This window comes from Salvia hispanica, chromosome 1, assembly GCF_023119035.1.
Source record: "Salvia hispanica cultivar TCC Black 2014 chromosome 1, UniMelb_Shisp_WGS_1.0, whole genome shotgun sequence".
NCBI classification, from domain to species: Eukaryota; Viridiplantae; Streptophyta; class Magnoliopsida; order Lamiales; family Lamiaceae; genus Salvia; species Salvia hispanica.
Genome location: NC_062965.1, coordinates 27,178,379 through 27,202,639, shown reverse-complemented (window position 1 = coordinate 27,202,639; position 24,261 = coordinate 27,178,379). Strand labels below are relative to the sequence as shown.

General features: G+C 36.9%; 3 protein-coding genes across 8 annotated transcripts; all 3 read left to right on the top strand.

Moving 5' to 3' along the window:
- Positions 1–7,330: 7,330 nt before the first annotated feature.
- LOC125202454 (protein STICHEL-like 2) lies at positions 7,331–11,788 on the top strand. Of its 4 annotated transcripts, none has more exons than XM_048100846.1 (8): positions 7,331–7,467; positions 8,049–9,588; positions 9,662–9,884; positions 10,035–10,214; positions 10,434–10,643; positions 10,717–11,167; positions 11,413–11,470; positions 11,549–11,788. In XM_048100846.1, the coding sequence occupies exons 2-8, from the start codon at positions 8,110–8,112 to the stop codon at positions 11,624–11,626; spliced, it is 2,679 nt and encodes an 892-aa protein (XP_047956803.1). In that variant the 5' UTR covers positions 7,331–7,467; positions 8,049–8,109; the 3' UTR covers positions 11,627–11,788. The 4 variants fall into 4 exon arrangements, with proteins under 4 accessions (XP_047956803.1, XP_047956805.1, XP_047956806.1 ...); XM_048100848.1 differs by lacking the exon at positions 7,331–7,467 and adding an exon at positions 7,578–7,647; XM_048100849.1 differs by lacking the exon at positions 7,331–7,467 and adding an exon at positions 7,806–7,871.
- A 2,247-nt stretch (positions 11,789–14,035) lies between these two features.
- LOC125202455 (MA3 DOMAIN-CONTAINING TRANSLATION REGULATORY FACTOR 1) lies at positions 14,036–17,727 on the top strand. Its single transcript, XM_048100850.1, has 4 exons — positions 14,036–14,279; positions 14,400–14,687; positions 15,564–15,658; positions 15,773–17,727. Exons 2-4 carry the CDS (start codon positions 14,423–14,425, stop codon positions 17,549–17,551), a joined length of 2,139 nt encoding a protein of 712 aa, XP_047956807.1. The 5' UTR covers positions 14,036–14,279; positions 14,400–14,422; the 3' UTR covers positions 17,552–17,727.
- Positions 17,728–18,579: 852 nt separating this feature from the next.
- Positions 18,580–23,872, top strand: LOC125201530 (probable UDP-N-acetylglucosamine--peptide N-acetylglucosaminyltransferase SPINDLY). 3 transcript variants are annotated; one of them, XR_007172928.1, is made up of 13 exons: positions 18,580–18,939; positions 19,805–20,024; positions 20,379–20,471; positions 20,553–20,654; positions 20,831–20,998; positions 21,088–21,176; positions 21,374–21,495; positions 21,588–21,769; positions 22,013–22,297; positions 22,512–22,659; positions 22,735–23,107; positions 23,229–23,383; positions 23,561–23,872. XR_007172928.1 is itself a non-coding variant. In XM_048099683.1 (12 exons), the coding sequence occupies exons 1-11, from the start codon at positions 18,656–18,658 to the stop codon at positions 23,094–23,096; spliced, it is 2,055 nt and encodes a 684-aa protein (XP_047955640.1). In that variant the 5' UTR covers positions 18,580–18,655; the 3' UTR covers positions 23,097–23,107; positions 23,229–23,872. The 3 variants fall into 3 exon arrangements, 2 of the variants coding, with proteins under 2 accessions (XP_047955640.1, XP_047955641.1); XM_048099683.1 differs by having other exon boundaries at positions 23,229–23,872; XM_048099684.1 differs by having other exon boundaries at positions 18,582–18,939; positions 19,810–20,024; positions 23,229–23,872.
- The last annotated feature ends 389 nt before the right edge of the window (positions 23,873–24,261 follow it).

The window sequence follows — 24,261 nt, the reverse complement described above, 5'->3', positions numbered from 1 at the left end:
CTCTAAACAACATCTAACTTCTAAACCACATATTTGAAAATCTACATATATTAAGACATGCATAAATTTTTAGAGTTCATATAGTCGATGATTATGACACATCATCATCCCCCAAAATTTGGCAACGACAGGAGCACATGCCTTAGCTTCAAAAATCAAACTTCCATCTTTGAAAGTTCGCCCAACCAATATCCATTCAATTTTTTCAACTCCCTCTCAAACTAATGAAATATAATACTATAAATAAATACTTATTTAATCATTTTCTTTTGCACACCGTAAACTACGGCGTAATATGTGATCCACCAATGTGGTTGTGCCGCGTGTCACCGGAAATGTGGACACATGGCTTTGAGTGATTGGTCCCACCTTTATTCTCGTGAGAGCTACTTTCTCACATGGAGATTTGTATATTGGCGCCAAGTCCAACGGTAGCCTTTGATTAAGGATGTTGTGATAGCTACTTATTTGTTTCTAACTATTGTAGATGCTATATTATATGATCAATAAACTAGATATAACTATTTATTTGGGTATTTATACGTGCATATGTGCACACGTAGTGACGGAATCAGTAAAAAATGTTGAATGCTCCATCGTTTCTTGAAACTTTTCGGATATGTGGTCTATATTTATATTCGACAATTACAGATTAAATTAATAGTAATTTTTCGAGTTAGGACTTTAGCCCTCCCTAGCTCATGAGCCGTCAAAGCGCAACGGTGGATTCAGGGTTGCTCCAAAACTACCAGGAGGGTCTAATTTTTTATTGAGGTCAGATAAAAATGTTATGCCTATACTCAATATAATTTAAAAAGATACTACCTCCGTCCATCAAAATTTATCCCACTTTGATTCGGCACGGGTTTTAAGAAATGTAGTGGAAAGTGAGTTGAAAAAATTAGTGAATTGTGGGTCCTACTTTTATATATTAGTTCTATAATAAAATGTGAGTAGGAATGAGTTAGTGGAATATGAGGTCCACTACCAAAAATGGTAAAAATAAAATGAGACAAATTTTGGGGGACGGACGGAAATGGAAAAATGGGATAAATTTTGGTGGACGGAGGTTGTATAGTTTTGAAGAAGAAGATGTCATTAAACCTATCACTAAAGTAAAAAAAAATGAATCACGCTCCAATGTTCATTCACTTTTTCCAATGATAAGAAGGGACTCTAACCGCTTGAAAAACAATATACAAGACAAGAAATCGAAACCACTGACCAACTATTACAAGTGAAATAAAACCCAAAGTTTTTGCAGCGCAACAAGTGCAACCAAGGAACTCATCAACAATTAGCAACGTAGACAAACAAAAATGTCACATGTTTGTTTATTTAAGGCTGCAATCCATTTTCTCTAAATGTTCTTCAAAAATTGTGTTTTGGATCCACCACTTGCAACATACTTTAATTTATTTATATACGCATTGACATTTATCATCCCTATATATTATATACATATATGTACATTTTTTAATTTAAAGAGTATCAAATTTTGCACTTTCATGTTGGATATGAATGACTAAATTATGTATTGTGTATATCGCATGGACTATTGTGGTATACGGTATAAGATGGCTTTACTATAATCACAAATTTATCCATACTGAAATGTAAAATTACCCAAAATATAATGATTCTAAACTTTCGAAGAAAGCAGAGAAAAACTCATTGTACTTTGTAGCTTAAAGCGCATTCATTTACATGAATTTCCAACAAAAAATGAATTTGATTACTCCCTAAACAATTCCAGCTGGAAATCAATATGACCTTCTATAACCAACTTTTATAATCTCATATTGACATTAATATTTCATTTCTCAATAATATACTAACTTACATTATTAGTCGACACCGTTTACTTGTTCTCGTCCGATGTTTGTCCTTTGTAATTTTTTTAGATAGGTTATTTTCTTTTGCTTGTGTGTTGATTTCGTTGCTTTTTTGTTATTGTTTCTATTCAGAATTGTTTCTATCCTGCAGCGCTATCAGTCGATATAAGTTGTAATCGAAAATTCGAAGGGTGTACCAATAAAGGTCCAAATCAACTTCCATAACAATGTGGGACAATAAACAACATGGAGGTCTAGGTTCAAAAATGTCATAGGCATGAGCCATGTTAGCATGCATAGTGGTTTGTGATGGGTGCTTATTGGATTGTGACTTGTTAAAACCTCTTCAACCACTCAAATATGTATAACTCTCTCTTTTTGGGTCCATTTTACATCCACTTAATCAAACACTTCATTTATCCATTGAATCATATGCCCATGCACATGTTAGAGCAAAAGTAAGTCAATTTTTGAGCCCATCTGCACATGTAAGGATATGTATTTCTCAAATTATTTGCTCCATTATAAATCCCAATATTGTATGTCTAATTGCATACAGTTCATACATTAAAAAGAAGAAGAAGAAGAAAATTCCACTTTTCTCTTAGTTTTTAATGGACTGAAGGTCAATTTCTTTTGCTTGAAGTAATAACATATATTCATGTTAATTTTTTTTGTTCGTATAAATTCTAAAGGGGTGGAAATAGATAATTTATACCACCATATATTTTGGTATATCTCTCTACATAGATGTGATTAAGGATGGATATGGACAAACATGACTAAAGTAAAGCTTGCGGATATCAAGATTAGGAAATTAGGCCTTGTATTTGTTGTCTCAAAGTTTAAGGAAATAGGAAATTGTTAGATGTTCTTGTCCACGAATGTGGAAATTATTTAGTTTATCTTTACTCTTTAGTAGGGAGCAAGAAATTTAGTTTAGGATTGATAGGTTGATCCCTTTTAAGAAAAAATGGGCAACACTTTTAGCTAAATGGAAGCTACTACTTTAATTAATCTTAATGGATAAAATTTATATATTTCAAAATACCACCTCATATGCTAATGTAAGGAAGTATCATGAGACCCATAATTACTTAAATTTGATGTTGGAAAACTTTGAAGATTTAGACTCAAATGAACAATGTGTGCATGCGTTGCCTCATTTTGCATTAGTTATTATTTTTTCACATAGAATAGAAGCAAACCTCATTCTTAAATCTATTTTTTTGTTTAAGTACGTTCTTTTAACTTTTGAGCTAAAGTAGGTAATTCGATTTTTATAGCGGATATGAAATTATTTTTGGATAGAACTAACAATGGTATATTTTTTTTTGGTAATTACTAAGGCTATCTCGGGATTTAGTGACTAATTCCTGCATTGATTTGTAGGTTCCTCAATGGGTGAGGCAACTGACTCAATGATTTAAAGTTGCTTCATACCCAAATATGATAACCTAACAATGGTATATTAATCTAATCCATTCAACAATTTTCTTCTATTTATTAAATATACATATATTAAAAGTGATTTAATTGAAAACTATCTTAAAATTAAAATTCATCAGTTGGAAGCACAAATCATATCAGTGGTCCACTAATATCAGTTAACATAAAATAGAGATTATTTTAATTTATTATATATTGTAGTATTTCAGTATTATGGCTTCAGCTAGGCACAGTCGCAATTATTATGTTCTCGCAAAATAAATAATGTTAGATGGTTTCGATCTAATTGGCTGGATGGATTTTATGAGTTGAGTCATTAATTATTTAGAAGTTGTGTGGACAGTTGGAGTAACAGAGATCAACTTCCAATCAGGCCGACGTAAATGAGGCTGCTTGTGGGCTGACATATATTTTAACCAATTATGTAAAATGCGGGCCTGGCCCGAATAATAAATAACACTGCACTATAGTGAAAAAAGTACTAAGTAGTACACTAACTAACAATAAGATTCTACCCAATATTTTCAAAAACATAAATTTTTTTCTACACTAACTAATAATTTGATTTAATAATATATTTATCAATTAATTAGTAATTTTAATATTTTAATTATAATCAGTCAAATTATAGCACTCCACTACTTTATTCTTATTTACTTATATTTATTATCCACTAAATTTTAACATTTTTATATAATAAACACAATTAACAAGGTTTAATATTTTTAATATGATGTTTGCATTTTAATAATATCCTATTATATGTACCTATTTACCTCATCTACTCTATGTTCAACTTATATAACTTAACAGAACTCGAAATTGATGATTTAGGCTAAACCTACTATAACTCTAGGATCAGTAGTCACCGCCACGCAATAATATTAGGATTAACTTGTTAAGCACCTAAGAAGATAACCTTCACTCTATACAACAATTACTCAAATTCTTTATTTAATCCTTGCAAACCTTTAAAATTCAACGCCCATTTCTCTCTAATCTAACTAATTTCAAATAAACATACTACTTCTAAACATTTTATTCATGTGAATTTCGTCCTCACCAATTTAAACACCATCTGCTTCTGCGAAAGAAAACATGTCAGAGCATGAAATTTCAAGAATACCCCTTCAATCCGAAAAAAAGAAAAAAAAAACTGCAGCAATTGCAGTGGAACTTTGACAAGAGTGGAACATGAGAATGCATGCTAAAATAAATAAAAATTATACTTTATCAAGAATTACTATATGGAGTGTAAAATTTAATTAAACTATATTCGGTATATTATTCAATCATGCATTTCACCATCAGTCATTAATGGCATTTACTGCATTCCCCCCCTCATCACCACCACTCTCAACTACGTGATTTATCGACCTCTGTTTATTAGCAGTTATGGGTTTGTACATTTAATTGCAATGATGGATCCAGTAACCAAAACTCGTGGACTCAAGCTATAATATTATTACGTAGTAATTACTAATAAATATAATATTTTTAAAAATCTTATATTTATGTTGTAAGTGACACGTGATTCGTAAAGATATTTATATCTAAAAAATATAGTCAAATTTCTTTTGTATTGTAAATTCGTAATAGTACTGAATATTTTAGAGTATCCACTATAGTTGGTCGGGCCAAGTCACAAAACTTAGCTAGGCCACCAAAAAACTTGTTCACACTATAGTGGACAAGTCCAAGCCACCAAATATTAATTTTTTTTCATTTTTTGAGATATTTTAATTTAACTATAATAAAAATTATCGAACTATAATAATTATAAAAAACTGCATAATTTTATAAAAAAAATTAAAAATTTATAAAAAAAATTCAAAAATATTAAAAATGTGTGTGAAGTGAAAATGTTTGGAATGAGGTATTTATAAAGAATTTTCAAAATTATTAAAAAACTTTTTAAAAAAAAATTCAAGAGCCGCAAGCCGCGGCGCTCCTATAGTGGACACTTACTCTATTTGTGTATTGAGCTAGATATCTCTCAACCATCCACCACCCATCATATTTTTGCAGCTTATTTGACAAATTTTCAGAAAATACTTTTTTAATTGATATTGTTGCTACAATATACTTTAATTTAATCAACTAATCAATATATGCAAAAATATCACACTCTCTCGAAAAAAGGGATTAATTTCGGTGACCTTTCAAAATTAGGGATTCAATTCGTCGACCTTTCGGAATATGTGGTCGAGGCATGCGAATTTTTTAGAACAAGGGTTTTTTGAGTTTTTATCATTTTTCTATTCTTTTTTCTTATTATTTCACTTATAAAACATATGAGATGACGAAACTACCCATAAATTATTGATCCCAATTCTAATTGCAGACTTACCTGAGTGATGGATTTGCTCTGTCAGTTCGTCGCAGTAACACGATGGCATGCTACGCTAAGTTGGCTACTTGATCACTCAGTGCAATCTTGCCAATACCATAAAAAACGAAAGCACATTCATGGAATACTCATACTCTTTCTTCATGTACATCTGCTCAAATTTATCAGCAGCCAAAGCCTCAGCCATCTGCTTACGACAATCTGACAGCAGTAGCTCATGATACTTATCCCTATGTTTGCTAAGAACATCAAGCAAAGCATCAATCGGATACCCAAACTTACGCAATGTAACTCCAGCAAACTTACATAATCTTTAATCAACAACAAATGATTTGCTGTTTGCATCCTAAAAAACTGATCTTCTAACACAGAACACATCTTCATCACAAATTCTCCACTTCCATCTTCTTTATCAGCCCTCCTCCAGTCCTCAAAACCCGATCCTCCACTATGAAAAACCCAGCGATTTGAGCAAAAACATTTGGTGAGACTCCAGAAAAGGGGTCATCGACGACACTAGGAAATCAGAAGTCAACTGCAACTTCCTATTCTCTAAATAATACTGCCTAAACCTATCCCCAAGCCCTAGAGTTTGATGTATATGTGATAAGCTTTATACAATGGCGTCAAATCTAATCCTAAAATACCATCGATAACCCCATTAATTTCATTACCGTCTTCTTCTTCTTCAACCGCATAAACACAATCTCTCAAGCTAAGCCTGCTCTGCTCCTCAATAATTTATGGGGTAGTTTGGTCATTTCATATATTTTATAAGTGAAATAATAAGAAAAAAGAATAGAAAAATGAGAAAAACTCAAAAAACCCTTGTTCTGAAAAATTCGCATGCCTTAATTCCATATTCCGGAAGGTCGACGAATTTAATCCCTAATTTTGAAAGATCAGCGAAATGAATCCCTTTTTCCGAATTCTCTCTTAATTTAATCAACTAATCAATATATGCAAAAATATCATACTCCCTCCGTCCTATATGTCACACATTCCTTTTTAGTTTGTCCCACAAAAAATATCACATTTCTTTTTCTAAAAAAAGCTCTCTCTCACATTAATATAAATATATTATTTTCTCTTCCCATTTAACACACAAAACAACGTCTCCTAAAATCTCGTGTCATTTCTTAAGTATATCATCTATTATGCGACGTACTCGGTTGAAATCTTCGGAATCTAAAGATATTCGTATCTCTTCTTGTATCACTAACAAAATTTTTAAGTCACTGAAGTAATTATATGCTTCAGTATTCATTTTCAAAAAGTTATATTTAAATATTTATAAATTAATAAACACTTAATAATTTATTAATAATTTGATAAAAATAAAGAAATAAAGTAAGAATGAAGATTCGTTGATAAAATGAAAATTACACATAAAATAAATATTCTGAATTAATCAATAACTTACCCAACATATTTAACAAGCTAAGTTATTAATATTTTCAATCAAAGTCTAGTTTTAATAACAGACCAAAGCAGTTAAACCCATTTCATCCCAATTAATCAATAAAATAATTCAAATAGCAGAATAGGAAACATCATCACACAGCAACTTATTCAATAAAATAAGAAATTAAAATAGGAGAAGAGAATCGACATCACGTGAGTTCAAGAATGATTCCTTCTCTTCTCCCCCATTTCACCACCACCGTCACTCTCTCGTTTGTTTAAGTGGGAGTTATGTTGTATGGGAAAAAAATGTAATCTTGGCTTGTGGGTCTTCCGAAATCTCGCTTTTTCGTTTGAATTTTTTTCTTCTTGTGGTGGGTTCCAAGGGCAAGCAGACAACGTAGTTATAGCTTCTTCTTCAATCCACAGGTTTTGTGTGTTTTTTCCTTTCAAATTTTTGTCCTTTTTTGCCTTGTTTTAACAATGTATGAGGTTTTATATAGTGTGTCAATATTTGTATTCCAATTGTTTATGTTTCCTCTTTTCAAATTTCAAGACTGTTCCATTATTTAAATCTTGCTGGGGCAGAATTGTAGCTTAGCTGTGTAGGTGGGATTTTTAATATATTCTCATAGATTTTTTTATAGTTTTTATATTCACATTTGTTTTCTCTTTTCTTCGTTTGTGTGTTTCAGGTAAAAATGGTGACAATTGTGGTTTTTTTGAACTATTGATGTTGTGTGAAAAAAAGTGGTACATTCTGCTGTACTTATTGTATGTTGCTTTCTAATTAAATTGCTTTGCCTCCCTTACAGTTAGCTTCTTTATTACTTGTAAGTACATACAGTCAAAATCATAGCTTTTTGAGTGATTGAAGTTTGTGTATATCTTTGACTAGCTCTTCTTTTAGCTTGAGAATCTTGTTATGCATCTTTTCTTCATGTTCAAGGAAGGTTGAGGTTTAAGTTAAGAATGTCACTGTCTGAATGCCTAGTTTTGGTGATTTTCAGGTTGACATTGCAATTCTCTTGACTAGCACATGCTGTAGTGTGGATTGTTTTAGTCGGAGGGATGGATGGGAGGCGGCATTCTGTCGATGTCCCTTTGTCGAGAACGTTGATAGCCCTTAGGAGAGTGAGGTCTCTTCGGGATCCATCCACAAACTCCATGAGCAAGTTGAATGCCTTGGTTGATAATGTGAATTGGGAGGCGTATTCGAATGATGCAATCACTTTAGGATTTGAAAATAGAGCTAGTGAGGGTGATGATGATGATGGTCTAGGATTAAGAAGCTCGGCGCTGTATTATGGTTCCAGAAATAGTAAGTTAGGGGCCATGGTTGGAAAAAAAGAATCTACACACCGGAGGTCGTTGTGTGATGAAGGGATGGATGCACGTCCACTTGACCTGGCGATGGCGTGTGAGAGCAAGGCGTTGAGTGAAAGATACTGTAAGGATTATGGTGACAAGTATTTTGAGTTCACCAGTGCAACACCTTCGGGTGAGGGTGGGGCTTCGTGTAATGAAGGCGATGATGAACTGAGGCAAGTCAAGAAGAGGCATGGGTTGTGGCGTTCGGAGCTTGATGGACTGAGCAGTGCAGGGAGCCCATGCTTGTCTTATGGTGAAGCTCGAAAGGAACGTGAAGAAGATGTTGGTTTCATGGAGTCTTGCCATCAAGGATGTGGTATAAGCAGTTGTTGGTCAAGAGGTCGGAAACTTAGAGGACCTAGTCTTCTTGCTGATGTCGAAGAACGGCCTCTTTTGTCGGACGATGCAACGAGAGAGAGCATCGACTCTAGGCACAACTGTGAAGGAGTTAGTCCATATGTGGAAACTCCAAGAAGTCTCTGCCAAAAGTTCATGCCTAAAACATTTGGTGAATTGATAGGGCAAAACAGAGTGGCTACGTCTCTATCAGATGCCGTCTCTAGGAGGCAGATAGCTTCTCTATATCTCTTCCACGGGCCACGAGGAACTGGGAAGACATCAGCTTCAAGGATCTTCGCTGCTGCATTGAATTGCCTATGTCCCGAGTCTACAAGACCATGTGGCATATGCAAGGAATGTGTCTTGTTCTTCTCGGGTAGGAGCATAGACGCGAAGGAAGTGGACTCAGTGAGAATCAACAAAACGGAAAGGTGCAGACTGCTAATGAAGAATGCTCGGATCCCTCCTATTTTATCACGGTTTAAGGTGTATATCATCGAGGAGTGCCATCTGTTGCTGCGGGAGACGTGGGCAGCTATACTGAATGGGCTTGTGGAGATTCCTCGACACGTTGTCTTCATAATGGTCACTCCAAATCTTGACAAGCTCCCGCGTTGTGCCTTAACAAAATCCCAACTATTCCATTTCCAGAAGGTGAAGGAAGTTGACATCACCAGCAAGTTGGGGAAGATATGTGTTCAAGAAGCTCTTGATTTCGACCAGGATGCTTTGAGCTTCATAGCAAGTAGATCAGATGGTTCGCTGCGTGATGCAGAGATGATGGTCGATCAGCTGAGCTTGCTCGGGAAGAAAATAACAGTTTCATTGGTTCATGAAGTGGTAAGTGCTAAACATTCTTGATTCATTTAGCACTATTGGGATCTTGAGTCTAATTTGTTGCTCGTTGCTGCAGAGTGGAGTCGTTTCTGATGATGAATTGCTCGATTTGCTGTATCTGGCAATGTCATCTGATGCCTCGAACACGGTTAGAAAGGCCAGAGAGCTTATGGGGTCGGGGGTAGATCCGTTGGAGCTTACATCGCAGCTGGCAAGCCTCATAATGGACATTCTTGCCGGAAAGTGCCCCTCTGATGGAGTTTCGGAGACGAGAAGGAAGCTTTTCGGAGCAGATAATTGTATGATTCGTTATACTTTTCCTTCGATCATTGTGAACTTTTTTCAGATTTTGGGCAGTCAGGCTGCATAATGCAACATCTGATGCTATATCAAGCCTATGTTAACTGAGGATTTTGCTTTGTTGAGGTAAATAATCTGTTTTTGTTCAGCTGAAGACGACACGCGCCAGCTCAGCCACGCTCTAAAGATACTGTCACAAACCGAGAAACAGCTGAGGATGTCGAACAACCAGATGACTTGGCTGACTGTGGCTCTTCTCCAGCTGAGCTCTGCAGCTTCAAACGAGGGGAGCGATCCAAGGCTAAGCACGCGGTCATTAGTCCCACAAGGTGAGGATCGGTTATGATGATTTGAAACTCCATACTCCCTCCATCCCCATAAATGTGGCTCGTAAATTGGATACATATATTCAGAAAGATGCATTTTGTGTATTAAGTAAGTAGTATGGAATCTAGTGTAGATAAGTCACTTTTAGTGGGTCGGACCAAAAAGGAAAACGAGTCACTTTTATTAGGCATACACTACTATGGCTGACTTGAACTTTGCAGATGGTGATCTCCTGAGCTCGTCTTCAACAAGCGACAGTTTCAAGCGATCCATTGGATGTGCTTGTGTGGATGCTGAATCTGCAAACACAAAGTATGACCGGGAAACTCTGGATCTGATCTGGATACGAGCAGCTGGGATGTGCGTGACTAACTCTCTCAAGAAGTTCCTCCTCAAACACGGGAACTTGGCCTCTGTCCGTCTGTCCCAAGGTAATCCAGCTCGATTCTTGCCTCGTGCATCCAAAGCCGAATCATGATTCGCTCAAGCTCTTCATTTGTGCAGCAAGGATTGCCGTGGCAGAGCTCGAGTTTGATCACCCTGACCACGCATCTAGGGCTGAGAAATCATGGAAGGAGATTGCTGGTGTGCTTCAAAGTATACTGGGCTACAATGTGGAGCTCAGGATAAACTTGTCTCGCGATGGCTCGAGCAGGAAGGGGAAGGCGAAGAAGCCGTGCCTAAGCTTGCTCAATTGCTCACGTAAAGTGCTTTTTAAGGTGAAGAAATCCAGTAGCAATGGTTCGAGTAACTCTGGTTCGACTCTCACGACTGTGAGAACGAGGGATAGGTGCGTGGAGACATGCTCCACCGAGTGTAGCTCTCAGGTTTCGTGCTCATGTTGCCGTAAGAAGGAGATGGTCAAGACCATCCGGAGTAGTGAGGGCAACGCGTTGAGCATTGAAGCCGGCGCTCCCAACGCCTCGTTGCCTGATCAGTCAGGATGTAAACCACGGTAATGCCCTCTCGTGCACGAGAATCCTCCTTTTTGTACACATCTCGTGTTTCACTATCATATGCGTGCACGTGCACATATTGTTTTTTGGTATATTATATCTCGTGATTCACTATCATCTGCGGGCACGTGCACTAGATTTTTTTGTATGCCTCTAGTGTTTCACTATCATCTGCGTGCATGTGCACGCATTTTTATTTATTTATTAATTATATCTCGTGTTTCACTATCATCTATGTTACCAGATCAAACGAGCACACGAGGTTTCGTTGCTGGAGAACCGCCACATTTCCTTTTCGAAAGGTGATGCCGGTTTTTCTCTCTAATAAGATGATTATTCATAGGATTGAGTACGAACCTAAGCGCGCTTTTAATATGCAGGCATGGCAGCTACGGCATCACCACGGCCGCGACGAGCGGCTCGTCGACTACGCCCTACACTGCGCTGCTGCAAAGTGAGTCATTAGAAAAGGTGGGAACATCTTGTAGCAAAAACAGCTGATTTATGTTACTAGGAAAAAATCCATGGACTAATATACAACGACTTCTGTAGTTCTGTTAACTTTTCTTTGAAATCTCATTCATAAAATTTATAGAATTCAATAATAATTTATTAATGCATTATTAGTGGCAAATGAATGTTTTTATCAACTCTATTTTTCATATATTGCTAGAATTTTAACCCCGAAACAAGACTAACTAGGGTCAATCAATCTACAAAATAATACTCTCCCTGTCTCATAGTAATACTCACATTCTTTTTCTTCTTCTCTTTTACTAATATTTTATTGATATGCGGGGAGAATCAATATACAAAATAATACTCTCGCCCTCCATAGTAATACGCGGGAACTTGACCTAGTTCATATCCATTTATGCCAATATTTACTTATTTAAAAAATAGTAACGTTATACAATTAGCTTAAATGTTTCCCCACCTCAACAGTATATTCTGGAACTTAAAATTTGTTTTTTCAACCCACCTCACACTAGGGCGAATTACCATAAAAATTACTCCCGCAATTGTGAAGTGGGTTAAAAAAATAAGTTTTACGAACACTTAAATCAATTGCATAGCATTGCAATTTTTAAAATGAGTAATAGTACTGGTATATTATTTTGTAGACTAGTTGACCCCTAGTTAAATTGTGGCCAATCTCACAATTTTAAAAAATATCAATTAACTTTGGCATTTGTCAATTGTCATCTCGATTATTGAGGAAAATTCTGTACTACTCCCTCCGTCTCACTTTAAGAGTCCCGGTTTACCATTTTTTAGTGTCTCACTTTAGAGTTTCGGTTGGAATATTTCATAAATGTTAATAGATTTCACGTTCCACTATTTTTTTTCACCAACTTTCTTTGCATTTCCTAAAACTCGTGCCGAACTCAAATAAGACTTCTAATGTGGGACGAAGGGAGTATGATTTAGAAGCCAAAATATTTTAATATAATCTTATATTTCATATTTTTCATACTAAAACAAATACCTTTTGTGAATGATAGTATAAATTTTGTAAAAAAATCATTGATTTCGACTCCATGCCATACACAATATTCTTAAAATACAAAAATATATGATAATTGAGAAAAAAAATATTAAAATTATACTTATAATTAATTATTTTTTAAAATTGTCATAATTTGACCAAATTTAGTTGTTTTTCTCAGCCAATTTGACCTAACAATTTTTGCTACTAGCATTTGATATATTTGTTATTACTTATTACTGTTTAATGTTGTTGTGCAAACTGCAAAATATGCAAATGGATAGTGGAATTCAGATATTGTCTATTCACAATTTCAATAAATTTTAGTTAATTTTGATCCAACATTGTACTTCAATATTTTCCACGAATTAAGACAATTTGTTATCAATTACACGAGGACGTCGCACAATATAACTTACACGAATATTCCTCTTTTTATACCGTATAAATCTCAGTAAATGCACTTAACATAGTCAAATTCAATATATTACTCTAAATATATTTTATTGGAATTAATAAAATTAATTACAATTTATACAAATTAAGTTCATCGCCCCCGTTTGATTTGCACAATTGACTATCTCATTTTGTCTTTATAAAGTGAAACATATTAATTTAGAATATATATGTATATAAAGGGATGTTATACTGCATATTTTAAATGAACACTATTTATGAACATCATTCTCATTAAGGTCATGTTAGCATTAATTATTTTATTTTATCTATTTGATTTAAACTAATATCTTGAAAAAAATAATTGATGTTATTTGTTTTACAAATAATATGCTACAACAATTTGTTCTTTTATTCATTTCTTGAAATTATATTGAAAATGAACAATTCAAATTTCAAGCTTTGATCTTATGTTATTTGTATAATTAATGACATATAATGATAAAATTAAGAAAGAATTGAATTATAGAAAAATACATCCTATTACCGACTTATAATTTGAAATCTTGCAAATAATTAAATAATTTTATTTCTTCCTCTCCAAGAATGTGAAAAGAAAAATCAACAACGCAATTAGAGCAACTTTACCATATTCTTAATTGCCGTACTAATCACGATTTCATTTCCCTTAATCACATTACTTAATTCCCAAGCACCACTTCCCGGGGGCACTCCAGTAATTTCACTCCACTCACAACCCCCAAAAACCCTAACCACACCCTTCGCTCGCCGCAACTCACATCCTAAACAAAAAACGCGATTGAAAATGAAATCGCAGGGAAGAGCAGAGAACGTAACCGCAGGGAAGCTGCGAAATAACCCGCTTAAAGCGCCAAAGCCACGTGGACGCCCTCATTAGGTGATGACGTGTACATATAACCGAAGCCTCCCTATTTATATCACTTCGTTCTCATCCACTTCCCCTCTCTCTTTCTCTATCTGCAGTTTCTCTCACAGCGCAAAGACAAATACATACATATACATACAGTTTTCCCCTTCACAGTGATTCCACCGCGGAAATCCGCACGCGCGTTCGTGCACGCAGTGGCGTGTGTTTCTGCGCGTTTCGAGATCGGAGTCTCGATTGCTTCTCCAGTTGCTGCTATTTCCTCTCTTGGCTCGAGATCCGAGCCAAGGACGGAGGAATTTTGGTCGACTCGCGAGAGGTGAGGGATCGCGGACCCGATTTGAGTCGGTTATTCGATTGGATTAAGCTTCGGATATTCGATTGGAAATGAAATTGTTGATTATCGCGCTTTTGTTGATGTGTTGTTTGTTTTGGATAGGGTTTTGCTGAGGAGAGGGCGAGATGGCTAGCCGCGAGGGGTTTCTTACGGAGGAGCAGAGGGAGATGCTGAAAATAGCGTCGCAGAATGCGGAGGTGATGTCGTCATTGTCTATGGCGTCGTCGCCTAAATCTCCCGGGCCGAAGTCTCCCGGTCAGAACTCGTCTCTGGTGTTCGAGCACAACCATGTCAAGGCGCCTGGAGGAGGACATTCTGCCGCGGGGGGAGGGGTGGCGGTGAGGCACGTGCGCCGTTCACACTCGGGGAAAGCTGTTAGAGTGAAGAAGGGTATGCATTTATGTGTGTATTCTTTTCAGTATTTTTGAGTTTTCTTGGCGTTTTTATATATTGGTTGTGATGTATTTTGTGGATTGTATGTTGATATTTCTTGGTTAGGTTAGTTAAATATTGTTACGTATTGGTACTATAAGAAAATGGTGTTTAGTATTCACTATGAACTGGATTAGTTGGTATGAACAAGGCTGGCTATATGCTATTTTCTTTTTGGGGAGGGGATGTGTTCTCATGTTTGAAACTGATGGTTCAGGTCGTGCTTGCTTTATGTTTTTGCGCAAGTTTTTGTGTCACTATCTTCTGAATTACCTTAATTTAGCTTTTATATGTTATTTCTGTATTGTTTTTGTCATGATCGATATTCTGCTCTTAATGTTATAGTATAATGTAACTGGGGAAGATTGTCAGCTGAATGAGGGATGGTATCACAGAGATGTTATGTCTGCTAACTAGTTATCAAGAAATGTTATAGCAATGCTAGATGGTTAACTTCTATCTATAATTATGTATTTCCACATGAAACTGAACCTTGCATCGGTTGGAAAGGCTGCTCTTAGGTAATAGGCCCTATTTATGGGGTTCAGCTTGATCTTTGTTTTGCAGTTCTTTTCAACTTCATTTCAGTCTGGTACGCATGTTTTCACAAAAGTATGCTATCAAGCTTTGCTCTTAACGTTTGTGGCTGTGTGAAGGGCCAGTTAGTATTTCTCATATACATCACTACCTTCCTCTATGGTTTTATGTCTTGTACCTAATGTCTCATAAAGATATTTTTCATGTTTGATTCTCCATCTTCTCTGAGCCTAAACTCTTCTTTTTCCCTGCTTCTTTTGTTTTGTGTATGCTTAACTTGACTGATTTTGATAATAGATGGTGCTGGTGGTAAAGGAACCTGGGGAAAATTACTTGACACTGATGGTGAGTCTTTCCTTGATAGGAATGATCCCAACTACGACAGTGGGGAGGTAATAATTATTCTGGCGGTTTGTAAATTCTTTGGCTATTTGGATTCTGGTTCTTCTGTTGAAAGAAAGTTCGCAGCTTATTTTAACTATATTGGGTTGTTATGACTTGAACAGGAGCCTTATGAGCTTGTTGGATCAACTGTTTCTGATCCCCTGGATGAGTACAAGAAAGCTGTAGTTTCACTTGTTGAGGAATACTTTAGCACGGGTGATGTTGATGTAGCTGCTTCTGATCTTAGGGAACTCGGATCAAGTGAGTATCATCCGTACTTTATCAAGCGGCTAGTTTCCCTGGCTATGGATAGAAATAACAAAGAGAAGGAGATGGCTTCTGTTTTGCTCTCAGCGCTGTATGCTGATGTCATAAATTCAGCCCAAATTAGTCAGGGTTTTTTCATGCTGCTTGAATCTGCTGATGATCTGACTGTGGACATCTTGGATGCTGTTGATGTCATTGCTTTATTCATTGCTAGAGCAGTGGTAGATGATATTCTACCCCCAGCTTTCATCACCAAGGCCAGACGACTGCTCCCAGAAAGCTCCAAGGGATTTCAGGTGCTACAAACAGCTGAGAAGAGCTATCTATCAGCTCCACACCATGCGGAGCTTGTTGAAAGACGATGGGGTGGAAGTACTCAATGCACTGCTGATGAGGTGAAGAAAAAGATTGCTGACCTTTTACGAGAATATGTTGAAAGTGGAGATACTTCTGAAGCCTGTAGATGTATTAGACAATTAGGTGTTTCATTTTTCCATCATGAAGTTGTCAAAAGAGCTCTAGTTATAGCTATGGAGAATCAAAGTGCAGAGTCTCTCATTCTAAATTTGCTAAAGGAAGCTGCAGACGAGGGGCTAATAAGTTCAAGCCAGATGGTGAAAGGTTTTAGTCGGTTAGCTGAGAGCCTTGATGATCTCGCCCTTGACATACCTTCTGCCAAGAAAAAGTTTCAGTTCCTTGTTCCTCGTGCCATATCCGAAGGCTGGCTTGATGCATCTTTCAATAAATCTTCAGCTGATGACGGGGTTGGACCAGATGAAAATGATGAGAAATTGAGGCGCTACAAGAAAGAAGTTGTGTCCATAATTCACGAATACTTCCACTCGGATGACATCCCTGAATTAATTCGGAGTCTGGAAGATCTAGGGATGCCTGAATATAATCCAGTTTTTCTCAAGAAGCTCATCACTCTGGCAATGGACAGGAAGAACAGAGAGAAGGAAATGGCATCTGTTCTGCTCTCGGCACTTCATATTGAGATCTTCACAACAGAAGACATGGTAAATGGTTTTGTGATGCTGTTGGAGTCAGCAGAGGACACTGCCCTTGACATTGTAGATGCATCGAACGAGCTTGCCTTTTTCCTAGCAAGAGCTGTCATAGACGATGTCCTCGCACCTCTGAACTTGGAAGAGATCACCCATTTGCTGCCACCAAAGTGCAGTGGCAGTGAAACCGTGCGCATGGCTAGGTCACTCATAGCAGCACGCCATGCTGGCGAGAGGATCCTCAGGTGCTGGGGTGGTGGCACCGGCTGGGCTGTGGAGGATGCAAAGGACAAGATCCAGAAGCTCCTCGAGGAATACGAAAGTGGTGGGGTTGTGAGCGAGGCTTGCCAGTGCATTCGCGATCTGGGCATGCCTTTCTTCAACCATGAAGTGGTGAAGAAGGCACTAGTCATGGCGATGGAGAAGAAAAATGACAGGATGCTGGAACTGCTTCAAGAATGCTTCGGGGAGGGCCTGATCACCATCAACCAGATGACGAAAGGTTTCAACAGGATCAAAGACAGCCTCGACGATCTGGCTCTCGACATCCCAAATGCTAAGGATAAGTTCACGTTCTACCAGGAACACGCGAAGAAGCATGGTTGGCTCCTTCAGTCGTTTGTTTGATATGTGGCGTGGGTTTTTGCTATGCATTTACTTGAGAAGGAACACATACTCTAGCCTTGTTTCTTTCTGCCTGTTGTTGCCCTTTTCATTTCTTCCTTTTATGTACTGGATGGATGATGATGTGATGATGCTTGATCCTTCCTGATATGATACACTTTCTGTGTTATCTTTTATAATCTTGGTGTAAAAATTTAGGTTTCTCTTTTTTGCTTTTATGATCAGTTGCACACTTTTTTGCTGCATGTTTGAATTTTTCAGTCATTATAATCTAGATTCGATGGAAATGCACTTCTAAAGTACTCCTATATGGTTCTAGATTCATGATTTTGTGTTTAATGTTTACTAGTTTTGAGTTACTTTTTACTATAATTCTTTTAAAAAGTCATGTTATTTGTCTTAAAATGGAAAAAATAAGTCACATTTATTAGGAGGAAAAGATCATATACCAATATGTTTTCTATGTTTGAAAAATATTTTCTCCGTACTAATTTGAGTGAAGCATTTATTCTAATTGATATGAAAATTTATGCTATATTGTTTTGTGAATTAAATTGTAGAATAGAGTAAAGTAGAAAGTAAAAAATGCTACATGATATTTATGTTTTAGAAAATATATCACTCTCTAAGGGAGACGTCCAAAAAAAATGAGTTACTTTGTAATTGAAGGAGTAGTTATATTTTGGTTTTGTCTAAAACTAGTTCATTCTCGGATAAGTGTGGATCTTATTTTTTATTCTACTCGTATTTAAACATGCGTCTTCTATGATAAAGATTATATTTTGGAAGGTGGAAGTATGAATGATTTTAAGTTTGGAATTTAGATGGAGTTTATTATGGAAATTGGAAATGGAAAAGTTAGATTATGTACGTACATTTATCACTAATCCACTTTTTCAATTAGAAGTAGTCAAGTAGTGGATCAAACAGTGAATGATGATTGATGTATCTAATCCTACGTGTTATCAGATAAGATTATGATTAGTGATTTGACTAGTTTGCCCTGCACAGACCACTCAATTTTTGCTCTGATGAACATGGAAGAAGCATCTCGATTATTTGACCAAAATGGGCAAAAGTTGAAAAAAGTGGATAAACAAAAGAAAAATGCAAAGGTCTAAACTGCCCTTCCCCCAAACCGAAACCTATTTCTTCCGTCCGTCAACAAATTTCGCAGCTGTCTCCAAATTTCCGAACACCTCCTCAGCAATGTCTCGCCACAGCCCTCCGGCCGGCGCCCTTGCTTCCTTCACTCAAACTCTCGCCGCCGACGCCTCCATGAAACCGCCGCCGCAGAGACCGATTGTGTTGGCTGACCTCAACGTTGACCCGCCTGACTCCGAAAACTATGCTTTCGCTTCTTCCGCTTCGCCTTCACTTCCTATTTCAAGGTCTCAATTTAGCGCCTCTGAAGTTTTTCAACGCTTCTTCGAATTTCAAATTCAGTTGTGTGTGTGTGTGTGCACGATTGAGCTGTGTTGCGCACGAATTATATTGAGATAGCTGTTTTAGGTTTGAATTGAGTTATGTTTTTCAGAGTAACGATCTCATTGTGTCGATGTTTTTGTTATTTCGCCTTTTTGAGATTTGGTGCATTGCTTACGTAAATTCGTGCAAGTGTCAGTTAATTGAGATAATGATTGGGAAAAGGTGGCTTTGTGTTGTCTCTTCTTCTTTAATTTTGGCTCCTGACGGATTATATTTTGTTTACGAGGTCTTATGTTATGGTATGACTGGAAACGGGGATCTGGCTTGAATGTTGTATGCTTTGTCATAACTTGAATACGGTTCATGACTTTGCTTTAATCTGATCCAGTGTGATCTGATTAGTGATGTGTGCCTTGGATTGTCCTGCTATTCCAAGAGATTCTGAAAGCATTTACTGACATTATATGGAATAGTGATTGGTGAACAGTAAACTTGGGTGTATCTTATGAAAAGTGCTTGTTGTCTCTGATTACCTGAAGTGTGTGCTTTTAAGAATGTTTGTATAGTATCCTTCATCAACAAGAAAAAAAAGATAGTACTCCGTGTGCACTTTGAAGTTGTGTGAGTGTTTACTACTCCTATTATCTTGTGTCTAAGGCTCTGTCAGTTATAAAAACGAAAGAAGTACAAAGAAGTACAAAGAAGTAAGAATACAGTTTTATGATTTGAGCCTAAGCTGTCAACTCAAATAAAAGAATACGTAGTACATCATAGCATCAACTTTTTGCAGTTTTTCGAATTCCTACTGACGGTTCTTTTGGTTTCTAGGATAGCTCTTGATGAGACGGTTGTAGAAAAACCGGCCTTTATGGCCAAAGATGCTGATGCACTGGACATGGAGACTTCCTCGTCGAAGAAAGTCGGTAGGAGCCGCACGAAAAATATTAAGGTGGAGTTCCTTCCAGATTCTGTTGGCGCAGACACAGATGCTGACCAAAGTGGTCAAGGGGTCACTACCCGTGAGGAAAAAGTTAGCAGCCTTAAGACTGTAAGTTCTTTCCTCATTCTCATCCTCATCCTTTTAGAAGCTCGTATGTGTTTTTTAGATCTCTTGGAATAAGTGTCTGAGTTCCTATTAATATATTTTCTGTAGTCTATTAGATTGATGATATTACTGCTATTAATAGTCAACCACTGTTATGTATCACATTTAAGATGACTCGGGTTTTGTCGATAATGTATACATGCAGCATCGTTAATGAGTTCGCAGTGTTCCTTCATCTAATCTTTAAAAAAGAGCATAAGACAAGAGACTTCATCAACCGATAATGTATACATGCAGCTCTTTCATGACTATGCCAGTTTCACTTAGATGCATCTTGATAAGCTTATAAGTTTTCAGGGTTTGGTACATGTTGCTCGGAAGATGACAAAGAATATGCATGCTCATTTCATACTTGGCTTGATGTATCAAAGGATGGGTCAACCTCAAAAGGTACTGATTTGGTACCATTGGGCATGTCCATTCGTCCAATTGATTGTATCTATTTTATATCCACTTCAATGACTACCACAGGCTATTTTGGCTTACGAAAAAGCCGTGGAGATATTACTTCGTTCTGAAGAAGAAATCGATAGACCAGACTTGCTTTCTGTGGTGCAGCTTCACCATGCTCAGGTGAATAAAGTTTCATTTGATGAATATACAATAAGCATCATGTAGTATTATTATTCCTGTCACAAAGTAACTTTGATTGACTTCACATTACATCTTGAGATTTTTTTGTGTTCAACACTTTCTTTGACTACTTTTCTCTTTGCTGATACTTGTTTATTTCCTTGTTGCATGCACAGTGTATACTTCTAGAAAGCCTGGAGAATTCTAGTTCAGATAAAGAACTTGAACCTCACGAACTTGATGAAATCTGTTCCAAACTGAGGGAGTCCATTGAATCAGATGTTAGGCAGGCATCTGTCTGGAACACGTTAGGTTTAATTCTTCTTAGAACTGGTCGCTTGCAGGTGCAATTTGTGATAAACTGTTTGTCAAATGGGATGTGTATTTGAACATAATGGCATTGTATATCTAACATGACTTGTGGTCTTCCTAGAGTGCTATATCTGTATTTTCTTCTTTGTTGGAGATTGTCCCTGACTACTTGGATGGGCTTGGAAACCTTGGAATTGCATATCTTCAAGGGTAAGAAGGAATATATCGGGATATTCTGTTATCTTTGGTGTATATTACAAATATGCAATATACCAATACTTGATGGTATATTAGTATAGTTGTTTTGCTACTTCTTTCTGTCATCTCCAAAGTCAACAGGGGTCATATGTGCGCACATGAATTTTTCCAGTTTGCTGATACAATATTTGTTGCAATGTGTGCTGCAGTGGAGATTTGGAACTTTCAGAGAAGTATCTCCAGGATTTGATTTTAAAGGATCAAAATCATCCTGCAGCTTTGGTGAATTATGCTGCCCTCCTTCTAATCAAATATGGGTCAGTTATTGCAGGTATCACTTTAAATTTCAACTTAAATCAGCACTTTTATATCACAACCTTGACGTAAAAAAGAAATATTAATTATTCCTTCTGCTATGTATAGGTGCTGGGGCTAATGCTGATGCTCAAACTTCTATGGATCATGTTTCAGCAGTCTGCATTGCTAAGGATTGTTTGTTAGCAGGGGCACAATCTGACCCCAGAGCAGCTCATATTTGGACTAATCTGGCCAATGCGTATAATTTGATTGGAGATCACAGAACTTCTGGAAAATGCTTAGAAAAGGTACTTTTAGCTCATTGCAATTTTTGAACAGAATCTTAGAACTTCCATACTTTTACAGCGGCCTTCTGCAGAAAAAGGTACCATTGTTTGGTTTCTCATAGGTAGGAATATTCGATAATGGAGGATATAGTGTCTCCTTTTCTCCAGATGTTCCATTTAGTGCATTATGGAGAATATTCAGTAAAGCTATTTGAACTTATTTTAACAATCCTACACATCCTATGGCTGTCCTTCTTACTCTAGGCCGGAAAACTGGATCCAAATTGTTTGGCCACACGATTTGCTGTTGGAGTTCACCGAATCAGAGATGCTGAAAGATCCCAAAATCCTAATGAACAGCTTACTTGGGCAGGAAATGAGATGGCTTCAGTAATAAGAGAAGGAGATCCGGTCCATATTGAACCTCCAATAGCATGGGCAGGTCTTGCTCTGGTCCACAAGGCTCAACATGAGATTGCATCAGTGTTTGAAATTGATCCTAGGGAATTGTTGGAAGTTAAAGATCGTGCCATGAGCAGTCTAAAACAGGTTGTTATTCGCACCCTTACTCATTGGTGGTTTTAATGTCTCAAATCTCAATATGAATGTGATATTAGAACTTTAGAAGATTGAATTGGAATAGTTCACCTTATCTTTCCTCTTGTTGATTAATGAATGAGAGTGGTGTATGAAAATTAGGTATTTGCGTGGGCCACTAAAGAGGAATACAATGCTAATATCTATTTTCATGTCCTGACATCAGGCTATAGGAGAAGACCCTGATGATGCTTTACAGTGGAACCAAATTGGGCTTCATTGTCTTTGTACACAGCAGCTTAAAATGTCTCAGACATACTTCAAGTCTGCAGTCACTCGTCTTAATGACTGTGTCTATACATGGTCAAATCTTGGTAATCATGACTTCTGGCTTTTGCCTCTGTAGAATGCTGCTTGTAGTCGATTAATTCTTCCTTTCTTCATATCAGGCATCTCTCTTCAGCTTCTTGAGGAATCTACCCATGCTGAAGAAGTGTATAAGCACGCCCTATCATTAGCTACGTCTCAACAAGCGCCTGCTATATTTTCCAACCTCGGGAACTTTTGTCGCCAGATGAGAAGATATGAAAGCGCTAAAGCAATGTTCAGCAAGGCTCTTGAACTGAGGCCTGGTTATGCTCCTGCCTATAATAATCTCGGTCTCGTGTTCATAGCTGAGGGTCAATTAGAAGAAGCTAAGTTCTGCTTCAACAAGGCTACTGAATCAGATCCATTTTTGGATGCTGCTAAATCTAACATGATTAAGGTGGCTACCTTGTATAGAAAGGATGTGAGCTTACATTCAGCCTGATATTTGATTAGGTAATGTACTATCAATCGATTTCCAGTTATCGTATATAAAGCTTGGCATCAATGTACTGCAACGACACAACACTTGAATTATATATAAATCTGCAATATTCTTTTCTTCCTCTGGATGCAGGTGATATGGAGTCGGAGATCCTCAGAGATGACCAGCAACTTGGGAAGTACAGACCCTTTTTGTTTGTGCACATCAACTATGTGCCTTCATCTCACCTTTATTGAGATCATTTATGCGACTGGACGCAAATCACTGTTCACGGCAGCTTTAAATGGGTTAGCAACTGGCCGTTCTATCTTCTGCAATATTTGCCTCGCTTTCCGCCTGGATATGTTCCGGTCTGTGTTGTTGGTCTATTCAGATCGTCCAATTTGCTGTCCAACTTCAAGTTCATGCCCTGGCTTACTCTGCATTTACTGCTTCTGGAATGATGAAATGGAAGTGTTGCTCAGGGAATTTCATTGACACAAAGAGATCAGACTACTGTAATTCGGCGATGGAGCCAGCTTAGGCCAAGCCGCCGCCGCTCCAGTGGGGTGCTGGACCACAACGGAGTGAGGTGAGGTCGGGCAAAGAAGAAATGGAGCTTACGGAAAGTTTCAGTCATTATGGACTTTGATGAAGAAAGAGAAGCAATAAATAACATCTTTAATATTTTTTAAACTGTGAAAGTGATGTGTATTCTAGATAATCAAGGTAGAAACTTGTCAAATTCGTGTTAATATTAATTCTTTATTTTCTATAAATATTCTTCTTTCTTTTTATTGTTTTTTGTATAGATTTACTGTTTTAGACTTAAATAATTGTATTATTAAATCAACATATTTACTTTTATATTATGATAGTTTGTACTCTCCTATGGATAGGAGTCTCATTTTTTTGGCGGCATAGGTTTAATTGCTAGGAAAGTGGATGGAAAGAAAATTAGTGGTATATGAATCTCATTTGTATATACTAATTTTTAAATGAAATGCAAGTGGAATGAACTAGTGGAATGTGAGATTCTATTACTATTAATAGTAAAAATGAATCGTGACTCCTGACCGATTTAAAAAAAAACATGACTCTAGACGGAGGGAGATAATTAGGTCTACAAATATTTCATTTAAATATATATTGATCTATCGATGATTCGATATTAACTTAATGGAGT

Bases quoted from the DNA above. Each gene is read 5' to 3' on its own strand.
- LOC125202454 (XM_048100846.1), top strand. From the start codon at position 8,110: ATGGATGGGAGGCGGCATTCTGTCGATGTCCCTTTGTCGAGAACGTTG. The intron at 9,589-9,661 runs GTAAGTGCTAAA...TCGTTGCTGCAG, and splicing joins TTTCATTGGTTCATGAAGTG to AGTGGAGTCGTTTCTGATGA. The intron at 11,471-11,548 runs GTGATGCCGGTT...TTTAATATGCAG, and splicing joins CCACATTTCCTTTTCGAAAG to GCATGGCAGCTACGGCATCA.
- LOC125202455 (XM_048100850.1), top strand. From the start codon at position 14,423: ATGGCTAGCCGCGAGGGGTTTCTTACGGAGGAGCAGAGGGAGATGCTG. The intron at 14,688-15,563 runs GTATGCATTTAT...TTTTGATAATAG, and splicing joins AGCTGTTAGAGTGAAGAAGG to ATGGTGCTGGTGGTAAAGGA. The intron at 15,659-15,772 runs GTAATAATTATT...TGACTTGAACAG, and splicing joins CCAACTACGACAGTGGGGAG to GAGCCTTATGAGCTTGTTGG.
- LOC125201530 (XM_048099683.1), top strand. From the start codon at position 18,656: ATGCAAAGGTCTAAACTGCCCTTCCCCCAAACCGAAACCTATTTCTTC. The intron at 18,940-19,804 runs GTCTCAATTTAG...TTTGGTTTCTAG, and splicing joins CCTTCACTTCCTATTTCAAG to GATAGCTCTTGATGAGACGG. The intron at 20,999-21,087 runs GTGCAATTTGTG...TGGTCTTCCTAG, and splicing joins TTAGAACTGGTCGCTTGCAG to AGTGCTATATCTGTATTTTC.